Here is a 20,037-nt window from a genome sequence, read left to right on the forward strand (position 1 = left end):
TTGTTATGAACGGATGCCAATATAAAATAAGTGACAAGACGTTTAATATGTAACATTCATAACGTAAAGTCGGAATTGTTGCCAGTATTGATATTCTGGTTAAATGTTCATGCCCCTGATTAGGGACAATACCCGCGTTTTAATTAATTTGATCGTGCAATCAAAATACATTTTAAGATAAGATAAGATAAGATGAAAGTTTATTATCCGGAGGGAAATTACTGTTACAGTACAGTATTAAACGAGAACCAGAAATCAGTAATCACCCAAACTAGTGCAATAAAGAAGCGTGCAAGAATGCAAGTAGATAATAAGTACGCAATAAGTACACACAATAGGGGTGCGAAGTACATACAATGGGGGGTACAGTACATGACATTATAAGTACATAAGGAGGACAAGGTTAGGATTTTCTCTAAACGTGTATTGATTGTTATGTTTAACGTAATATAAAACCATACGAACGTAATAACCTAATCTAAACTTTATAAACTACATAAACACTACACATTATGGCCTGTAGGGGGAGGTAATGCAGCTTCAGGTCGAATATCCTTTGGGGGGCAATGAGGAAGAAGAAGACTGTGCTGACCAATGAGAATGAAGGATTAGCAGATGAGGAAGTGCCTCAGAGACATCTGTGAAGAGGAGCCGCAGCATCTTCACCCTGAACATCTGACAGGTAAACAAACAACACTTTAACACTTTAACACGGTTATGTTAGCATGGCCGCGTCATCCAGTATATTCAGCTAATACAGTTCAAACTAAGTGTCTTATTATTATATTACATTATTATGAGTGTTTGTGGTCGTGGACGTTTCGATTTAAAACGCTGTTCAAAGTATATCAAAACAAGGTGACGTCACATCAGAGCTCACAGAATGTAAACACATTCATTAGATGAAATAGAACAATTAGCGGATCCTTCTGTACACACTTATAACACAAATACACCGGCAGGCTTTAGTCCGTGTTTTCCCACAGTTAGAGTTAGAACAGAGCTATTACGCTGCTGTTTACATTCACATTATGGGTTTAAAGGGAGTTGGTGCTTTAATCGTTTTCATTTGTGCCGTAGTGACACACAAACGCAGCACACTTTGGGCTCTGACGTGTGTGAAAGCCTTTGGACCCTGCAGACAAAGTTCAGCTTGTTTATCTTCTGGCCTCTGCTCTGATCCTCATGTACAGCAGCCAAACCCCGCCAAAGAGCTCAGTCACGGATCTCTTTAAAACCTGAATATCATTTTTATTTTTTACCCTGAATACAAATAAACCTGTTCTATGAGCTGAAGTGGTTTTTGTAAGCGAAGCCCTGAGGAGGAGTTAAGGTTACAGGATGCAGATCAAACTTGAATGAAATGTTTTCAACCATCTGAGCTTTAAACGTCCCGATCCCCTCACAGTGAGGGTGGATGGAGGCCCTGACAGAGCAGCGGGACGAGCCTCAGACAGACTTCCTGTACTGCTCCGGCGCCATCACAGAGGTCCTGAAGTTTGGCTCGTGTCAGCTTCACTCGGGTCATGAGGTCCTTTTCCTCATCATACCCGGTGAGTCCACTTGGTGTTGCTTTATTCACTTCTGTTTAATAACATTTCCTTTCCTTAACCAGTTGTTTACCATACAACCCTCATCCACTCATTCTATTGGTCAGAACACAGCCAATGGGAGGATCCACCTGTTTAAAGTTGTGACCTGTGCGTTTCTTCTTCTTCTTCTTCTTCTTCTTCTTCTCTTTCTTCTTCTTCTTCTTCTTCTTCTTCTTCTTCTTCTTCCAGGAAACCCCGGTGTGGTGGGCTTCTACCAAACCTTCATGCAAACTCTTCACCGTACATTTGGATACCGTCACCCTGTCTGGGCTGTGAGCCACGCGGGCCACTGTGCCCCCCCGGGCTCCATGGGCATGGTGGATGGTAGGGCAACAGTTCATCCTCTTCATCTTCATCCTCCAGTGGGAGCAGTATTGAATGCAGAAGAGAAGTTCTGGATGTAACGCTCAGCTGGTCCATTACAGACTGCTTATACGCTGTGTTTGGATCTGTTTGTGCAGATGCGACCTTGGCAGCAGAGCAGGATGTGTTTGGACTGAACGGGCAGATTGAACACAAACTGTCCTTTGTTAGAAAACACGTTCCCAGGGAAACCAGCCTGGTTCTGGTGGGACATTCCATCGGCTGCTACATTATCTTAGAGATGATGAAGAGAGACCCGGAGCTCAAGGTGAGTCCTGATACCCGTCGCATCATACGAGTTGAGAGCGTCACATATGACGAGGCCGTGTCCCCTTTGGTTTGACAGATCAGGAAGGCCGCCATGCTGTTCCCCACCATCGAGCGCATGGCCTGCACGCCTCAGGGCAAAGTCCTGACCCCTGTGCTGTGTCACATGCGCTATGTGGCCTACCTGCCCGTCTTCCTGCTGTCCCTGCTGCCCACCCGACTCAAAACCCTCCTGATCAAGCTGGTTCTGGGCAGCATCTCCTCCCTGGACCGCAGCATCATCCAGCCTGCTGTCAGCCTCCTCAGTGGCCACTGTGCCGGTCAGCTGTTTCATTGTTTTCTTAAAAATGGTTATCAATTATTATGTTTAAGAATGAATGAAACAAAGCACTGACGGGAGCAATTTGTTTCTCTGTCTTTGTAGCCAATGCGATGTACATGGGCGGTCAGGAGATGAGGGAGGTGCTGCAGAGAGACGACGCCACCATCAGCAGGAACCTTGACAAGGTGAGGAAACGCTCATCAACCAGGATTTGTTTTTTTTTCAGGAGATGAACTTTCTTGCAGCATCTTTTCCTTCCTCTTCTTCTTCTGCAGCTTGTGTTTTATTACGGAGCTACAGATCATTGGTGCCCCGTCCAGTATTATCATGACATCAGACGGGACTTCCCACATGGAGACTTCAGACTGTGTGAGAGCGGCTTCAGGCACGCCTTCGTCCTGGACGCAGCAGAGGAAGTGGCCAAGCTGGTGGTGGGCTGGGTCCGTGGGGACCTGAGGACATGAGCTCCCTCTCTGTCCTCTACGTCCTCCGACTCCTCCTCTGGATCTCATCCTGACCGGCCGGGCCACAGGTTGAGACGCCGCCGTGTGTGAAGGTGAAGGTCAGAGGTGGAGCTGTGTGTCCTCAGCTGAGACACATTGGACATAAACACACACTGTCACTCATCATTTGTAATTAATGGTGTTAATGTAACAGCCAGAGATATCAAATTAACTCTTACTTACTAGAATGTTGTGTTGACCTGATGTGGTTCTGTCCACAAGGGGGCAGTGCACACTAACAGTTTGGTGTGCGATTGAGCCTTTCCTCAGTCATCAGAACATAAAGACATACACACGTGTGCAGGCCCAGAGTGTAACAGTTTACCTGGACCCAAAACCTGACAAATGTGGAAGTAATTAGTACTTACAGTGTGTGTGTGTGTGTGTAGGTGGACAGGCTCCACCTACACACAGTGCACTCACAGGTTGCAACAAACACACACACACACACACACACACATATATACACATATACTTACATTCCAGACTGTAGTTATTGTCCACAGAAAGCTAAACTGATGGTGACAATAGGCACTTAGTAAGATGCAGCACTTAAGAAACAAATACATGCCAAATAAAGGATGTAATACCTCTCTCACACACACACACACACACACACACACACACACACACTCTCAGTGCTCCAACAACACAACAACAAGTGTTACACTGGTGCATGAATTAAAAGTAACACAGTTTAAAAGTAATTGAACCAGCAAAGTTCATTTTGTCAAACCCATTTCATTGTGAACGCATTTCTGTTCTGTTCGCTCACTAATGGACGATTTACCGACCACATAAAAGTGTCAAAGCTTGAATTGAGTGACATTTAAGTTCTGTTTTGTAACCGGGCAGCTTTTCAATTTTCGTTCAATAAATGAGATCAATTTCCCAAATATTCCTGGTGGTTGAAGCTCCTGTCTCGTCTCAGGCCCAGCGTCCCTGTGGACTCCTTTAATCTGAGCTCTGGGCTCTCAGCTGGGGGGGCTCGGGTGGGCAGTCATCCCCTCCAGGTGGAGAGTGAGGCTGATATAGGAGAAGAGATCACAGCTAGGAGACCTTTCCTCCTCAGGGTGACGGGATGAGGCGCTGGTACATCAGGAGGGGAAAGTGAGATGGTTTGGGCGTCTGATCAGAGGAGATCTCCTGGACCATTCCCTGAGAGGGTATGCCAAGCAAATCTAACTGGGAGGAGATCACAAGGCAGCCTGAGCATGCTGGAGGGATGTAATCACATATCCCATCTGGCCTGGAATGTCTCGGGATCACCCAGGAGGAGCAGGAGAACTTGGCAGAGGAGGAGGGACACCTGGGGTTCTCTGCTGAGCCTCTCCATGACCTGGAGCCACGTCTGACCCCATTGTTCACGTTGGGTTCAGACCTCATTTCTAAAACACACATCAGGATCCAGTTTGAAGACAAACAACCACAGTCCAGCACATTGCATGGAACGTTGTCTCCAGCTTATGATGGATCAGATGTTCTTTAAAGACCTTGAAGGTTCCTCAGGTGGAGTCAGGTGGCTCACTGGTGGAGTTTGGGACGATAAGAATGAATTCACAGTCGGGTTTGGACTTCAACTCCGTGCCAAGTCAGACTCAGACACAGATTTGTTTGACTATCAGAATCAGAATCAAAAATGCTTTATTTGCTAATTAAGTTTACACTTAAGAGGAACTTGCTCTGGTCCGAACGTATAACATATAGAGAAGACAACAAGAGACAACATATAGAACAATATATAGGAACAGCAGCTCGGCGAATACTTAAATTAAAAACACACTAAATTAAATAAGTTAACTAAATGCATATTGATGAATAAAGTGTTAAAAAAACGTGCAGGAGTTTATTGCAATAAATTAACTTTAGAATACTGTTAAATAAAGTGAATGTGCAGGGGTTTAGTATGAGTCAGTGTCAGACCCGGGCCTTGTTGATGAGGCCCACTGCAGAGGGAAAGAAGCTGGATTTGTGGCGTGAGGTTTTGGTCCTGATGGACCTCAGCCTCCTGCCAGAGGGGAGGGTTACAAACAGTTTGTGTCCAGGGTGGGAGGGGTCGGCCAGGATCTTGCCTGCCCGCTTCAGGGTCCGGGAGGCGTACAGGTCCTGGAGGGACGGCAGGTTGCAGCCGATCACCTTCTCGGCACAGTGTATGATACGCTGACGGTGATGGAGGAGGTGAGGATGGACTCAATGATGGCAGAGTAGAAGCGTACCATCAATGGTATGACTATGATTGAGTTCAGATTCTAAAACATCACGGTATGTGCATGAGTGGGACTCAGACAGGATCAGGAACGTCTCAGGCTCTTCCCAGTAACCGGACGGATGAATAGACCGAAGCGTCCCTGTAGTTAGTCATAGCGGCTTGAGGCGGTGCAGTGAGGTTATGGTGAAGGAGCAGTGAAGGAGCGGTGAAGGAGCGGTGAAGGAGCGGTGAACCGCCGGGAACCAGCAGCCGCAGCCTGAAACTGAAGGCCGTGCAAACATGTGTGAATGTGCACACGTGTGTGTGTGCGGACTCACAACTCGTGTCAGAAACCCAATACAATGAGAAAACTGTCAAAGCAGTGTGAAGATTGGAAGCTCACACGCACACACACACACACACACACACACACACACACACACACACACGCGCGCGCACGCGGCGCGCACGCGCGCGCGCGCGCACACACACACACACACATACATAGGTTCAGTCAAAGTAGGAAGTGAAGAGGAACTTTCATTAGCCAAAAAAAATCTCAACATCTGGAAGCTCTTTCACCCTTGACCCCATCCCCCGCTCCACTCTGCTCCACTCTGCTCCACTCTGCTCCACTCTGCTCCACTCTGCTCCTTTTCCACCCAACTCACTCCACATCCTCTAGACCTGTGTCTGGAAAGAGTTAAGAGTGTACGCTTGTGTGTGTGTGTGTGTGTGTGTGCGCACATACCATGATTTGTAATCACATTAAATGCACACACACACACACACACACACACACACACACACACACACACACACTTCCAGGATGGAGTAACTTGTGTTGACCTCCAGTCGCCAGGTCCTGCCTCAGTCTGAGCCTCTCAGGCTGCACGACGCTGTCACCCACCGGTGCCGTCGTCGTTTGTTCTGAGTCTTGTTTGGAACATCTGGGTTTGGAACTTTGGACTTCTCAGAAGATTTCTTTATTGCAAAACCTTAAAACAAAACAGAAGTTAATAAGTTTGATGCATTTAAGGAGAATCGTATAGAGTTGACTTGTGGTTTGATCTTCTTCAAGAGAAAGCAAAAGCTTAAATGTAAACAGATTCTACCTGTGGAATAATTCTCTTAGTTATAATTCATCCTATAATCCTTTTGTTGCCTTAAACTGCTCATCGATTTGTCCATCAGTTCCCCTGATAGAACTCAAACCCTTCCTCCCTCCCTCCCTCCGTCGCGTCATCCACAGAGGAAGGGGGGTCGTGCTGCTCTTAAACCCGCTCTGCGAGCTGCACTTCCCCGCAGAGGGTTCGCTTCCAGCCCGGGTGTCACATCGAGGCGCCCCGCTTCAGTTTACTGGATTAACGCTGTTTGTTTCTCCCTCCGAGGTTCCATGAGACCGCCGGGGATTCTTCCTCTCTGTACGCTCGGGTCAAAGTTGAAGCTTTTGGGGACGTGAGTGTGTCGGGATGAGCACCTGGGTCACCCTGATGAAGGTCTGAGGGCTGGAGGTTGATGGTCTTCATCGCAGTGATCATGCCGGGGGAAGCGTCTCGCCTGTGGCTGCTCGCCGTCGCCCTGATGTCCGCGTCAGCCAGCGGGTTTCCCACGGACACGGAGAAGATCCACGCCCGAGACTCCAACTCGTCTGCGGGGCTTACTGAGGTAAACAAAGCGGCTGTGGCAGCTTTCATCTCCCACGGGCACAAGCACCATCAGTCATGTTGTTCCAATCAAATATCGACCGCTTCAACCAGCGACGCCTCTACGTGATGACAGTTCCAATTGGATCAAGTATTGATTAGGCGATGGTTGACGTTTGTTCATTATCGCTTCGAGACATTTCTAAACTTTGTAATCACTCGGAGGGACTTTACTTTTACCACTTGTGGGGCCAAGTCATTGTTTTTCAAGTCGCAGCTGGAGGCTCAAGGCCCAAATCGGAGAAATTAGAAATTAGAGAGAAATCTAGAGAAATTAATAATAATAATAATAATTAATTTTCACAATTATTTAAATAATGGTTTAAATCAATGTTTTTAGTGTTTTGCTGTATATTTAATTACTCTTTCACATCAAATAACATGTTGGCTGTTGGTTCTTACGAAAATCAGATTTGCTTTAAACTTGTTTGTATCTCTGCTATGGAGAGAATGTGACGACCACCATAATGAGAGAGAAGTGGCGGCTTATCGATGACTGAGTCGAGTTTCAAGTCGATTAGGACAAATAAAGTCATCAAAGTGTTTTCTAGCTGTATGAATGTGTTGTTGCTCTGGTTGCCTGTTAATGTACACGCATGATGCACACTTCTGCCTTTACAGCCAGCTGGGCAGAACATAAGTCGACTGACGGTGCTGCTGATGCTTCAAAATAAGAGTCGTACAGTAGTTGAAGTTATGGTACATTATTAATTTCCCGATATGGATTTTATTGTGAAATTCTTCCAGGAAGTGTTGAATAAGACTTTCTGTTAATTATGATCAGATGCATCCTGTAGAATCTCTCTGAATGTCAGAGTCTCAGAAACTCAGAGCAGCACAGATGTCAGTAAGGAATGAATGATTTGGATCAGATCTCATCACCCTTTTCTCAATCATACATATTTCCTCCGAGTGTTTCCACTGTGCGTAGGCTGACAGCTCATGGTAGGTTCTCTTTCTCACACTGTACTCACTGTAGCTGCTGAGTCCCTGAGTGATGGAGCCTCCATCAGCCCCGCAGACACACACAGGCTCTCAGTCAAACTGCATGAATGAATGGATGGATGGATGGATGGATGGATGGTTGGGCTCCAGACTCTTGGCAGACGTTGTGGGTTTGCACAGTTGGCTGAGAGGTGAAAGAACATTTGTGAGTGCTGTGTTTAATCTACAAATCAAATGTGCAGGTCCATACGTGAGATAAAGGCTGCTGTTGGAACGGCCTGGCCTCTTTCATGAAGTCTGGTATGGTTTCACTTCTGCTTATTCAAACATACAGTCTGCAACTTGTTAGCGTTTAAAGGTTTACCACACAAAACAATACCTGATCCATCAGACAATCAGTGTTTCTGAGGGCAAGAATGCAATAATGTCTAATAATAACTAGTTAAAAGTGTGTGTGTGTGTGTGTGTGTGTGTGTGTGTGTGTGTGTGTGTGTGTGTGTTGTGGTATAGATCTGTGACACTCCTGCTCTATAAGGCCAATGCTGCATTTCTGCTTTGAGTGAAACATCCCCAGCTTTCCCTGATTCAGTCCAGTCCCCCGATGGAGGCCGTCCTGAACTCAGACGTGCTGGTTGAATAGTTCAGATTCTTCCATTATGTCCGTCGCTGCTGCCAAGTTTTCTCCTATGGTTGTTTTTTTGTCACTTGAGCACCTAGTTGACTGAAGAAGCAGAAGTTCTCTCTCTCTCTCTCTCTCTCTCTCTCTCTCTCTCTCTCTCTCTCTCTCTCTCATATATATATATAAATCTTCCCTTTCCTCCTCTGGTCTCCATTTTCTCTCTCCCCCTCTGTGTTTTTATGAAAGCGAGTGGTTGGGTTCATGTTGCTCACAGGGAGCGTTGATGCTTGACGCCGTCCAGGGTCGCAAAACCAACTCGCCTGTCTCACACACAAACATTCACTTATCCACAGTCTGGAACAGGAATGTGAACAGGGAGATGCTGACTCCGGTACAAGAATGAGGAGGTGCTGGTAATGCTTCAACCAAATGATCTGGGATGGACAGGCACAACCCCCCCTCCCCCTCCCCCTCCCCCTCCCCCTCCCACCCCAGGGGGCACGCTGGAGCTGGTGGCACATTTTAAGGAGGGCGCCAAATTCTTCAGGCAGTTCAAGTTTTAGTTGTGTGCTTTATTGCAAAAATAAGTTGTGTGGGACGGATGGATCTCAAATGTCCCGTGTCCTGTTTGAGGCAAAGATGAAACCGTAGATCATCAAGCTCAGTGTGGTCCGTGTGTGTGTGTGTGTGATTGTGTGAGAGAGTTGCATTCTTTCACTCTGTGGGGTTTTAATGAAGAAACACAAGCTTAGTGAGCAAACGTGTACAAGCTTTGGATCTTGCAGACAGCACATGTATGCACACTACTAGCTGAATATGATGAAGAGACATCACTTCTAAAGGGACATTCTATCATCAGAGTCCAAGCTAAAGGATCCAAGCTAAAAGATTACTGCATGTAATCTAAACATCAGTTCAACAGGTTTTATCGCAGGATTCCTGAATACCATTGGATGGAAACATGGAGAAACATTTCATCTCTGTCCTCTGTCCTCTGTCCTCTTTCCTCTGTCCTCCCCCAGGTGATTGCTGAGCGTCGTCATGAAGACACCAGTCAGAGTCTAGAGGAGCTCCAGCATCAGAACCTTCTCCAGACGCTGTCCTCCAGGTCCAGACTGCCCTTGCCGAAGCACCGTCTCCAGGGCGTCCTGCCCCAACCCCAACCTGAGGAGGACCTTGAACCTTTCATCTTTGACCTGAAGAACTTTCCAGAGCTGGCCAATTTAGACCTGAGCCCACAGAACTCAAACATACAGGTATGCGTTTACATGAGGAAGACATCGTCCATGTTTGATCCATCAGTCATGGTTTGAGTGTAAGGAGACCTCCACCTTCTCTGCTCCGTCAGGTCACCATAGAAGTGGTGGGCGACACACAGACAGAGACAGAGGTGGAGATGGACCTGGCCAAGGAGGGCGAGCGCAACGATTGGTCCACCTCTTCATCCGAGTGGGCCAACAGCCACAAGAGGCTCTTCTGGCCGCTGTTCTGGGCGTACCCGGAGCAGCTGGAGAACGGGCTGGACCAAGCCAGCCTGGAGGAGCATCCCGAGGAGGACAGCTATGACCCGGGAGAGGTCGTCCTGAGCGGAGTGGCAGGAGAGTGGGTAGACCACTGGATGGCATGGGACACAAATGATAACTATGGTGAGGAACCTTCAACTGAAGCTCACATGCATTTATATGAACGGTGTTTCAAATCTCTAACTCTGTCGATTTTCAGTCATTTTAGCACATTTTGTAGGAGTTGTGTTCTGTATGAGGATAATTGAACTCAGGATCCTGGTCTTCACAATTTTCTGAAAAAGGATTGATTTCTTTTCTTATTAACACTTCATGTTTTGGTCCAAAACCTGCCCGGTTCCTGCTTTGCTAAGTTTCCACCTCCGCCCGTGAGCCCAGAGCCACATTAGACTTTAATGGCCCCGTCCCTGGACCACGCCTTGACCTTCCACCAGGCTGTCACACTGGCATCTATAATAAGCTCTTGAGCCTGGACTCTGCACTGCTTCTCTGTGTATTAATGACTAATACCATGATTCTATTAATGGATCTACAGGATGTGGACATTAAATCCCACGATGTGATCCAAGTCCTCCACACCTTTGCTGCTGGTTCTGCTGCTTTCTGCTCTGTAGAGCGTCTGCCTGTCTGTCTGTTTTCCTTCCCTCCCTTCTCCCCCCGACTCAGGCCTCCGCTTCTGATGCCAGCAATCAGCTCAGTATGGCCACGCAGCCGCCAAGCGAAATTAACAGCTCAAAGAGGAATGGAGGCAAAGAAAAATATACTCCTATTTATCTTTCTATACCATTCTCCAATTATCTCCCCCTTCTAATGTTACATTTGCTGTCTCATTCTTTGCCAGAGCTACTTTAAACTATGTAACTCTACCGAAGGGCAACTATGAACCCTTTTATCAAGAAATCTCTCTGTAATCTAATGACCCGTGCTGCATTTCACTCCTTTACTCTTTCACGCTCGTTTAAACCTCGACCGTCCTCCCAGCTGAGAACAGAAGGCATGATGGGTAACTGAGGTGGTATATTTGGGTCTTATTCACCTTAATTGCAAATACCAGCACATGATTAGAGAACAGTCGGCATGTAAGAGTGCAGTTTCCTCCTGCACTGCAGTGTGATGACAGGCACGTACACACTCACACTTTCACACGCTCTCACTCGCTCTCACTCGCTCTCGCTCTCCTTCCTTCACCGACGCCAGCTGGCTCTGCTTCCTGCTTGATCATTAGAGCGATTACGGCTTTTCCCCGTAAAGTATGCGATATTGATTTAATTGTTGTGCATCATTACCGTCTGTGTGGAAACATGTCTGAGTGGAACAGTTCCAAATCTGAGAGGCCGGGCTACAGAGACTGGCACGGATCTCTGTAGACAAAAGATGAAGAATGTTTATTATCCCGGACCATTAAATGTTCCCACAGTCTTTGTTTTACACGTCACACTTGATTGTGAGCGACGTGCGTGCTGAGTTCTGCTATCGACAGACAATTTAGCTTTGTTGCGTCACAATAAGCTACTGAGCAAAACGCCCAACTGTTGATGAGAACAGAATCAGAGGCTGTGAGAGCTGAGCGAAGAGTTTCTCCTGCACACAGCTGTCATCACTCTCGCTGCAAAAACTTTCACTCCTGCTGGCCTCCCTCCCCCTCCTCCTACTCTTCCTCCCCCTTCTCCTCCTCTTCCACAGTCTCTTTGAAGTCCTGTGCCTTTCTCTTGCCTCCTGCGAGCCTTGTTTGAATACAGAGGAACACGTCTCAGAGGTCCTGTGCTGTCGTTGCCTCGCTCCTTAATTGCATAACACACATTCGCCAGCTGGGCGAGGAATTCACGAGGGCAACTTCAGAAACCAGCCCACATATATTCCCCTTAAGTTTCCTCTCCCTCTCTCTGTCCCTCTCCCGTCTGTCCCTCCCTCGCTCATCTCCTCGTGGCCTTGTCTCCTCAGAGTACGAGGAGGAGTGGAGCAAATGGTCTCCATGCAGCGTCACTTGCGGCCACGGCACCCAGAAGCGGACTCGATCTTGTGGCTACGCGTGCACGGCAACCGAGTCGCACACATGCAACTTGGACAGCTGCACAGGTGAGGTTACATTTGGACGGTTTAGTTTCTGTGTGTATTGTGTGCATTTCCGCGTGTTCTTCATCATAAATCTATCTCTTCCCTGCTGTGTGCTGTAGACTCCGTGACTGAACCCACGCCCGTCCACACGACCAACAGCAGCGACTCCCTGGACACAAGTATGTCGAGCTCGTTCTGTGTCGCCGCACGTCAGCACTTTGGAGGTTTCTCTTCCATGCAGTGACAGGTTGAAAAGTCCTTCAAACCCTGCGTGTGCCTGCTTTTCATATTTAAGAACATTCCTTTCCCAGCATGCTTAGCGCCGCTTCACTGAGGCGCAGTGAAACACCAGCACTTCCTCCCGCAAAGGTTCGATTTTTATTTGATTTTATTGCTCTCCTGCTGCTGAGCTCCTGCCAGAAAATGGGATCGCTCCTTTCAAACATAAATACAGAAAACACCAGGAGAGATAAAATAAGCCTCCACCTCAACTCCACTTCCTCTTTCTGTACTCCTGCTTTCTGAATCAGGCAGCACTTTAACATACAGGTTACACGTCTGTGTGTTGCCATGACGGCCCAAACGTCTTTGTTTGCCCAATAAACTTGATGCAGTATGAGGAGAACCCATTTAGGCTCAAACCTAAAGCTTCTGTGAGAGACTCTAGCCACAAGCAACCTGAAGGTAATGAAGTCAACTGTGTCCGTGTCTACAATAGAATCACCATCTGTGGTTGATTAGCGTGAGATCAGAATCGGTATGACTCTTAGAAAATAATGAGTTTTAAAGTTCTCAGTCATTCCTCTGCAAGACTCCAAGCTGAAGTGTTTGTTCGTGGTCCATCAGAAACCTGAGCTGGCTCCGGTCCGGTGATGAATTTTAACGTCTCTCTCGTCTTTTCTCCTCTTCCTCTTCCTCCTCTGGCAGATGTCGACAGCTGCGAAAAGTGGCTGAGCTGTAAGAACGACTTCCTCCAGAAGTACATGCATCAGGTGGTCACAGAGCTCCCCAGCTGCCCCTGCTCCTACCCGTCTGAGGCCGTCTACAACTCTGTCAACATCCAGGACGCCAGACTCCGCAAGACCTACCGCTGGAGGGACGCGAGCGGGCCCAAGGAGCGGCTGGACATCTACAAACCTTCGGCTAGATTCTGCATCCGCTCCATGCTGTCGTACGAGAGCACGACTCTGGCGGCGCAGCACTGTTGTTACGACGACCAGATGAGACTGATAACGCGAGGCAAAGGGGCAGGGACGCCGAATTTGATCAGTACCGAGTTCTCGCCGGAGCTCTACTACAAGGTGGACATCTTGCCTTGGATCCTTTGTAAGGGGGACTGGAGTCGGTTTCACTCGGTGAGGCCGCCCAACAACGGACTGGGCTGTACCGACAACCCTCTGGATCAGGTGTTTGAGATGGAACTGAAAGAGGCGAAGGAGTACTGATCAACTGATGAATTGAAGGAGCATTATCAGTCACAAAGTCACGTTTCTCCGCTCTTGTAGTGTCTCTTAAATGTTCTTTGAGGACGTAGGAGGATCGAAGAACTGTAACATTGAGACAACGGTCCTCTGACTCGTCCTCAGTGCCTGGACCTTCGATGGTCTTTTGACGTCTTCATCACATTGACTCACGGCTCAAGAATAAAATGTATAGAAAAGAAATGGAAAACGTGAGTGTAAAAGTCCAAAGTGGTGAAGCTGAAAAACAACTAGAACTTCAGCCAGAATCGTGTGTGTGTGTGTGTGTGTGTGTGTGTGTGTGTGTGTGTGTGTGTGTGTGTGTGTGTGTGTGTGTGTGTGTGTGTGTGTGTGTGTGTGTGTGTGTGTGTGTGTGTGTGTGTGTGTGTGTGTGTGTGTGTGTGTGTTGATCCTATTTATTAGTTTTTTTTATCTGATCTAATGGCCCATAAACTGAATTCATGTCCAACTCTAAAGGGAGAATAAAGTCAAACAGACTTTAGATAAGTGTTCCTCTCATTCCACCTTTGTTGCTCTTACTGTTTAAGGCATAAATGTGTGTAAAGTTTGTTATTTAGTGCGTAAATTGAAAATGAGTAGAAAGAAGAAGAGAAGAAGAATGTGTGAGAAGTGAGGGGAAGTTGTCACACCTTGGCTGATAGATAAAACCCAACACCCTCTTCAGAGTGTGTGTGTGCGTGTGTGTGTCGACACTGTAGGGGAAAGCGGCGCTCTGTAAACACGGTGGCCTTTGAAGTTTCCTCCTCCTCCTCCTCTCCTGCTGTTCTGAGGCCTGTTGCTCAACATGCTGGCCTGAGAAGCTGACGGGCTGTTGTTTTAAGAACCTAATCCTGCTGTAGGTATCTGGAGGTTTGATTAATGCAGAGGTTCTACTGAGGAAGCGCAGCAAGAACTCGGCTCGTCTGCCCACAAACCTGCAGGTCCTCACAAAACTGAGCAGACGCTGAGCTAAGAGCCTAACCTGACTCTGTCCTAGCTGACTGGTTTTGGAGTCGGGCCAAGTTATTTTTGCGGCGCAGCGTAACAGGGGTCTCCTTCAGATACAAGATGGAAGTCCTACAAACCGAAAACTGATGCTATTCAGCAGAAATGACCATGGACCAAGTGCTTGGATGGTCCAGCGTATGTTCAGTGTGAGCAGCTATGTCGTGACTCATCAATCAGACTGTAGAGTGTGAGTGTAGAAACTGTTGGCTTACCTGCGCAGATCAAGAGATTGCGAGAGGGAGCATACTAAGGACCATACTGTCATCTTGTCATCTCTCACACTGGTTGTATGGAACATTGATGACTCCATTGTGTTGCTCATTGATCTGCCTGTTGGAGCTTCAGTCAGTGTGCTTGCTCTCCTCTCTCATTCAGTGCATTTTTCTTCTTTGCTCAGAAAGAAGCTCAAAGCATTGAACCAATAGCCGATCCTTGTGTTACGAGCCGACCCCGGCAGTTCCTGAAGCTCTTGAGGGTACCTATCTCAGAGCAGGAAGTACATAATGGCTCCAAAGACACAACACCTGCATCTTATTAAGCATTTCCTTGGGACAATGACCAGCTGACTGGCACGTCTGTCTCTTATTAGGCTGCATAGGTAATGCTGATGAAGGCTGATGAAGGCCATAGTAAGGAATCTGTGTTGGTGCAGGTCAGTTTGCAGCTGGTCCAGGCTGAATAAACGCTGTACTTTCTGTGCATTCAGTAATTCCAGACTGCAGAGGCTTTAGTGCTCAGCCTCAGGTTACACACATCACTGATTAGGACATGGACTCCACTGGACCAACAATGGGACCACAGGAAGCGTTTTCTCCTCAGAAGGGCTCTAATGTGGTGAATCAAGGTACAAACCTTTATCCCTTAAGCCTTTAACACAACAGAACACTTTCATCAGCTTGTGGACGCGACTGTCCTGCTCTCCATTACAACACCAGAGTCGTCAGAAAGCTTGACTTGACCTTCTCACTCACCAGCGTTGATGGAGTTTCACCATTTTTGGATCAAGAATTTAAAGGACCTAAAGGGTTCAGACAAGCTGCTTGCCAGGCTGTTTTTAAGACTTAGATTGGTTAGATGGTTTATTTCCAACCATGCGATAGCAGATAGTTTAAAGTACGCAGGCTCCTGACGTCGGTCATTTAAGTTCAAAAAGAGGATGTCAATGTTTTACAACGTCGTGTTGACTCAAAAGCCTATAGCAGGAAGTCCACAGGTTTAGGTCAAGATAACGATACCTGGACTGACATCTGTTTGGACTGAAAACAAGAAATTGTGGGAACAAGCAGAGGTGGGGTACCTGTGAAACGCCAAGAGTTTAAATATGGGAGGTGAGGACTGAGACTTGAGACTTGAGGTGACATCATCGTAAAACTGATTGTGACTTCACTTTGATATCAGACAAAGATTGATTGATCTGAAAAGGAGGAGAAACATGAACTGTTGTTAATCAACTGTTCACGTGATTATATGATTATTCAGGCATTAAAGTTGATTGAAACCTCATTAGGACTTGTTTAGGACTTGGCTCAGGCTTAGCTCACAGGCTTATCAGCAACTCAAAACTACAGTGAGGTTGTCCCACCTGTGGATAATGGAACAATTGTTCAAACTATCAATACACAACAACATGCAATGAATCCACTTTATAATATATCTACTTGTAATGTTAGAAATTGTGTAAACCTTCACAAGAGTTTTTTGTTTTTGTAGAGATCCGTTTTAAGTCTGGGGGGCTGCTTGAGTGGACCATGTGCTCATCGGATTCACAGCTGTGTGTGTTTGACACAGCTGCATTTAATAGTCAATTAAGCATTAACTTATTTATGCTGCTGACTGACGGCGCTGCCAGCTGTAGGAAACATAGAGAGCTGAACTTTACTGGGAAGTATATTTAGTTAGGAAAGCTTGAAAACATCCCGAGTCCGATTGTCTTTAATAGAGCTGTGTGTGCGTGTGTGGATCACAGATAACATGCGTGTCAGATAGCATACACACTCAAGCTGCATGCATGGTGTCAATCATTTTACCAGTGAATCTCACTTTGTCTCATCACAAATGAAAAAGGTAAATCTGAAATGTGAGGAGTGGAACATCTCTTAGGTAAACTAAGAGGAACACAAAGTCCAACATAACACAAACCTGCATGTTGTGGTGAAACTAGACGGAACAGAAATGTTGCACAGAGACTGAGGCATGTAAATGTGAGATAAGAGCAGTGGTGAGTGAGTTGGTTGCCTGCTTATCACAGACTTAAGTGTATTTCAACAGATTTATTGATCTCACTCTGCAACCTTTGTCTGTAAATGACTTGAGAAGCGATTGAGATTAGCAGGTCGCTCATTAAGAGCCTGTACCTCCACGTTAGGCTCCACTCGTGAGCCGCCTCGGCACAAACACAGGCCCGGGGTCACTCTGCATACACGCTCTGGCATGAGAATGCTCCCACCCGGGTCCCGCATTCATCTGAAGTTTGGTTCGTTAATCTATAATCTGTAGCCGGCGTGAGGGTTCTGTGTAAGCATCCAAGATAAAAGATCAGCAGGCAGCAATGTGCACGTTGATATGGAAACATGGAATAGCAAGAACGAAACGAGATATGGTGATATATGAGTGATGTCATGTGGTAGAAAGCAGGGCTGGGATGATGCTGCATCCTGCTTGCGTACCTGAACACAACATTTACACAGAATTACCGCAATTAAAGGCAAAAGTGTGACTAAGCAGAATACTGGCAGTGTTCTCAGATAAAGACGTTGATCTGGGTCAGCATACTTGCTCACAGCATTTTTCCTGGAGAGACTTTGGCGTGTGTAGTTCCTGTACATGTATTTGTTTCCTGTGTAAACGTTGCTGTACGCTCTGTTCTACTTACAGCCGCCTTAATAAACCTCAGATGGCAAATGTTTGTTTCTCATTTAGGTTAAACAAAACTACCCCACCCCCCACCCCCCGAACCTCCCCACCACACACGCTCACACACACACACACACACACACACACACACATACACACACTTTCCAGGAAATCACCAGAGTTGTAAAGCTTTGTTTCTCTTTTCATCCAGCCGTGCTCCGCTCGTCTGACCCCTGACCGCCATAAAAGCTGGACAAACACGGGAACTCAAAGCAAAGAGAGTAAAGAGCAGAAGCACTGTGTGTGTGTGTGTGTGTGTGTGTGTGTGTGTGTTGGCTCAGGAAATCATGTTGTGCTTATGGACATCAATCACTTTGCCCATCATTTGTTTGGGTTAAGAAAAGAACATTTATTAGTTTTCACTCACAACTGCAAAAAACCTTTTGAGTTGCTGTCGTTTGTCCACGGCTGAGTGACTGTACAAGAATCTGTGTGTGTGTGTGTATGTGTGTGTGTGTGAGGGGGGGGGTGCTGATAACCTCCTGAGAAAACAAGAGCTAACCAACCAATACTCAACTAGACAATAAGCTCACCTTCAGTGGACAAAAGGTTAAATAGTAGAGACCTCTGCTCTGTGTGGTGAAACAATGGAGGGTCAATACGACCGTGTGTGAGAGCAAACGGACCCAAACAGACCCGAGAACACATGCAAGCTATTGGATTGACTGGAGAACAACCATAACAACTGGGCCATAAGGCAAATAAGGAAGATCAAAGAACTGAACGTGCTCAGAGCGTTTGAAATGGTTCGTGTACATTTCTCTACGATTCCCTCTCGAAAAATGACACACTGTTGCCGACTTTAATTTACAAAGGTATCCGGAACCTTATGGAAGAATTTTCCAAAGTACCAAAGTATCTGTGTCCAGGGAGCCACAGCCTTACTGACAGCTTATTGATCACTGCTGTACTATGAAGCTTTACATTGAACATGTTCACATTCTTGTGTCGCCGCTCACACAATCTGATGCTCCTTTCCGGCACAATACACTCAACACATTTTCATCTCTCAACTAAGCTGCAGCTCAATCCCGCTGAGCCCCTCCAGAGCCTGGGGTTGATACGGCCTAACACCTGGGATTGTTGAACTCCGGGTCAGAGCTGGTAATCTCGCAGGGATAGACTTCCTTCCTCCTCTGGTGTCTGCAGGGGAGAAAAGTGAGGCCACGGGGCCAAACTGTGATTGAAGTAATCCTCTGGAAATGAAAACATTATGGCAGAGCCTGTTGGAGGGAGAGTAGTTGGACACTGACATCATCTTTGTGGCTTTAGCATCGCTTTTGCTCTCCTGCTTCAAGGGAATTTTGCACAGGAAAATGTATGGTAACACAGGAAAACATGGCTCATAAAAGCAGAAGGTAGCCCTGTTCTGTGAGTGTAAAGTGAGGACTGGTGTAGCAGCACGTTCCCCTCCAGCCTCTGAGAGGACGAACACACAGTGGACCGATACAGTGGAGGCAGAGATTTGGCGACGATTCTCAATCCAAGGACTCAACACATCTGTCTTCGATACCCCGTCTTCCTCTCACAGATCGGGTGCATGGAATATGGCGTGCACGTGTTTACCCTCTCTGAACCCCCGTTTGGTTTGAGTCACTTACTCAGCACCGTGAACCGCTAATGTCCAACGCTCTGTGTTTCAAAACCTGATCACCCAGGATGCCAGAAGACCAGCAGAAGGTCTGAGTCTGCACGCTGTCCAAGGATCCTGTCAGTTCCTGGGTTTTGTCAACTCTGTGGGCCAGCAGAAGTGGCTGCTGATCCCCACAAGCCGCATCCTTAACCTCAACCAACATTGAGAACGTCCAACATCTTGCTTGAGCTCAGCCCTGATGCTGCACGTCTGCAGAGATGGGGCACTGGTTCTCACTCACACACACACCGTACCTTTAGCTCTGTCGACGGCAGCTGAGAGTAATTTAAACAGAAAGACGCCTTTGTGATAACTCTCCTCGCGATGTGCTAACAGCCCGCTGTGGCTCTATTGAGAAGCTTTAGCTACCGTTAAAATATTTGCTTACACAACTCTTGACATCTCTCAAATCCCTCACAGGACACAGGCGCGGGTTTGTTCAAAGCTCTGGATTTGTTCCCTGCCTTCATTCACCGGCCAGAGAGTTTTGGCACGGCACAGAATAAATTAGATAAATTCTGGGAAGCGGCTCAGAAGGGGAAACAAACCTGGACTGTGCTAATGGTGGAATTCACACCACGTGAGAGAGCCGTGTTACATGAGCAGGTTCAGCTCGAACTGAAGGGTGCTGCGGGAAAGAGAATCAAACAGGGTTGGATGAGAGGTCGGGCACCTCAATATCGCTCCGGAAAGGGAATCAGAGGCATAAAAACTGAGAAACAATAACATGACATAACAATATTTTTATTTCCTAATTGCGTTGTCGGTGGCTAAATGTGAAGCTCCCCCCCAGTGGACACATACATGTACGCACAAGTATACAGGCTAAAGCCACGCCCACACTCTCTTAGTCCTAATGCGTCCTAATGAGAGGCGAGCAGGAGTTTGGGAAGATTCTCCAAAGCGTCTGGAGCTCATAAACACCTTTGAGCGTTTGTGT

General features: G+C 47.0%; 2 protein-coding genes across 3 annotated transcripts; both read left to right on the forward strand.

Moving 5' to 3' along the window:
* The first annotated feature begins 583 nt into the window (after positions 1 to 583).
* ldah (lipid droplet associated hydrolase) lies at positions 584 to 4,862 on the forward strand. 2 transcript variants are annotated; one of them, XM_076137624.1, is made up of 7 exons: positions 584 to 682; positions 1,409 to 1,553; positions 1,782 to 1,916; positions 2,054 to 2,223; positions 2,302 to 2,542; positions 2,647 to 2,729; positions 2,820 to 4,861. In XM_076137624.1, the coding sequence occupies exons 2-7, from the start codon at positions 1,418 to 1,420 to the stop codon at positions 3,006 to 3,008; spliced, it is 954 nt and encodes a 317-aa protein (XP_075993739.1). In that variant the 5' UTR covers positions 584 to 682; positions 1,409 to 1,417; the 3' UTR covers positions 3,009 to 4,861. The 2 variants fall into 2 exon arrangements, with proteins under 2 accessions (XP_075993739.1, XP_075993740.1); XM_076137625.1 differs by having other exon boundaries at positions 591 to 682; positions 1,316 to 1,553; positions 2,820 to 4,862.
* Positions 4,863 to 6,487: 1,625 nt separating this feature from the next.
* LOC142988440 (isthmin-2-like) lies at positions 6,488 to 17,452 on the forward strand. The gene is made up of 6 exons (XM_076137618.1): positions 6,488 to 6,903; positions 9,528 to 9,761; positions 9,854 to 10,151; positions 11,970 to 12,104; positions 12,203 to 12,262; positions 13,011 to 17,452. The coding sequence occupies exons 1-6, from the start codon at positions 6,754 to 6,756 to the stop codon at positions 13,526 to 13,528; spliced, it is 1,395 nt and encodes a 464-aa protein (XP_075993733.1). The 5' UTR covers positions 6,488 to 6,753; the 3' UTR covers positions 13,529 to 17,452.
* Positions 17,453 to 20,037: the final 2,585 nt, after the last annotated feature.

Source organism: Genypterus blacodes, unplaced genomic scaffold, assembly GCF_046128005.1.
Source record: "Genypterus blacodes isolate CSIRO-AG114 ecotype Tasmania unplaced genomic scaffold, CSIRO-AGI_Gbla_v1 ptg000327l_1, whole genome shotgun sequence".
Lineage (NCBI taxonomy): Eukaryota > Metazoa > Chordata > Actinopteri > Ophidiiformes > Ophidiidae > Genypterus > Genypterus blacodes.

Bases quoted from the DNA above. Each gene is read 5' to 3' on its own strand.
- ldah (XM_076137624.1), top strand. From the start codon at position 1,418: ATGGAGGCCCTGACAGAGCAGCGGGACGAGCCTCAGACAGACTTCCTG. The intron at 1,917-2,053 runs GTAGGGCAACAG...CTGTTTGTGCAG, and splicing joins CTCCATGGGCATGGTGGATG to ATGCGACCTTGGCAGCAGAG. The intron at 2,543-2,646 runs GTCAGCTGTTTC...CTGTCTTTGTAG, and splicing joins CCTCAGTGGCCACTGTGCCG to CCAATGCGATGTACATGGGC.
- LOC142988440 (XM_076137618.1), top strand. From the start codon at position 6,754: ATGGTCTTCATCGCAGTGATCATGCCGGGGGAAGCGTCTCGCCTGTGG. The intron at 10,152-11,969 runs GTGAGGAACCTT...TTGTCTCCTCAG, and splicing joins GGACACAAATGATAACTATG to AGTACGAGGAGGAGTGGAGC. The intron at 12,263-13,010 runs GTATGTCGAGCT...CTCCTCTGGCAG, and splicing joins CAGCGACTCCCTGGACACAA to ATGTCGACAGCTGCGAAAAG.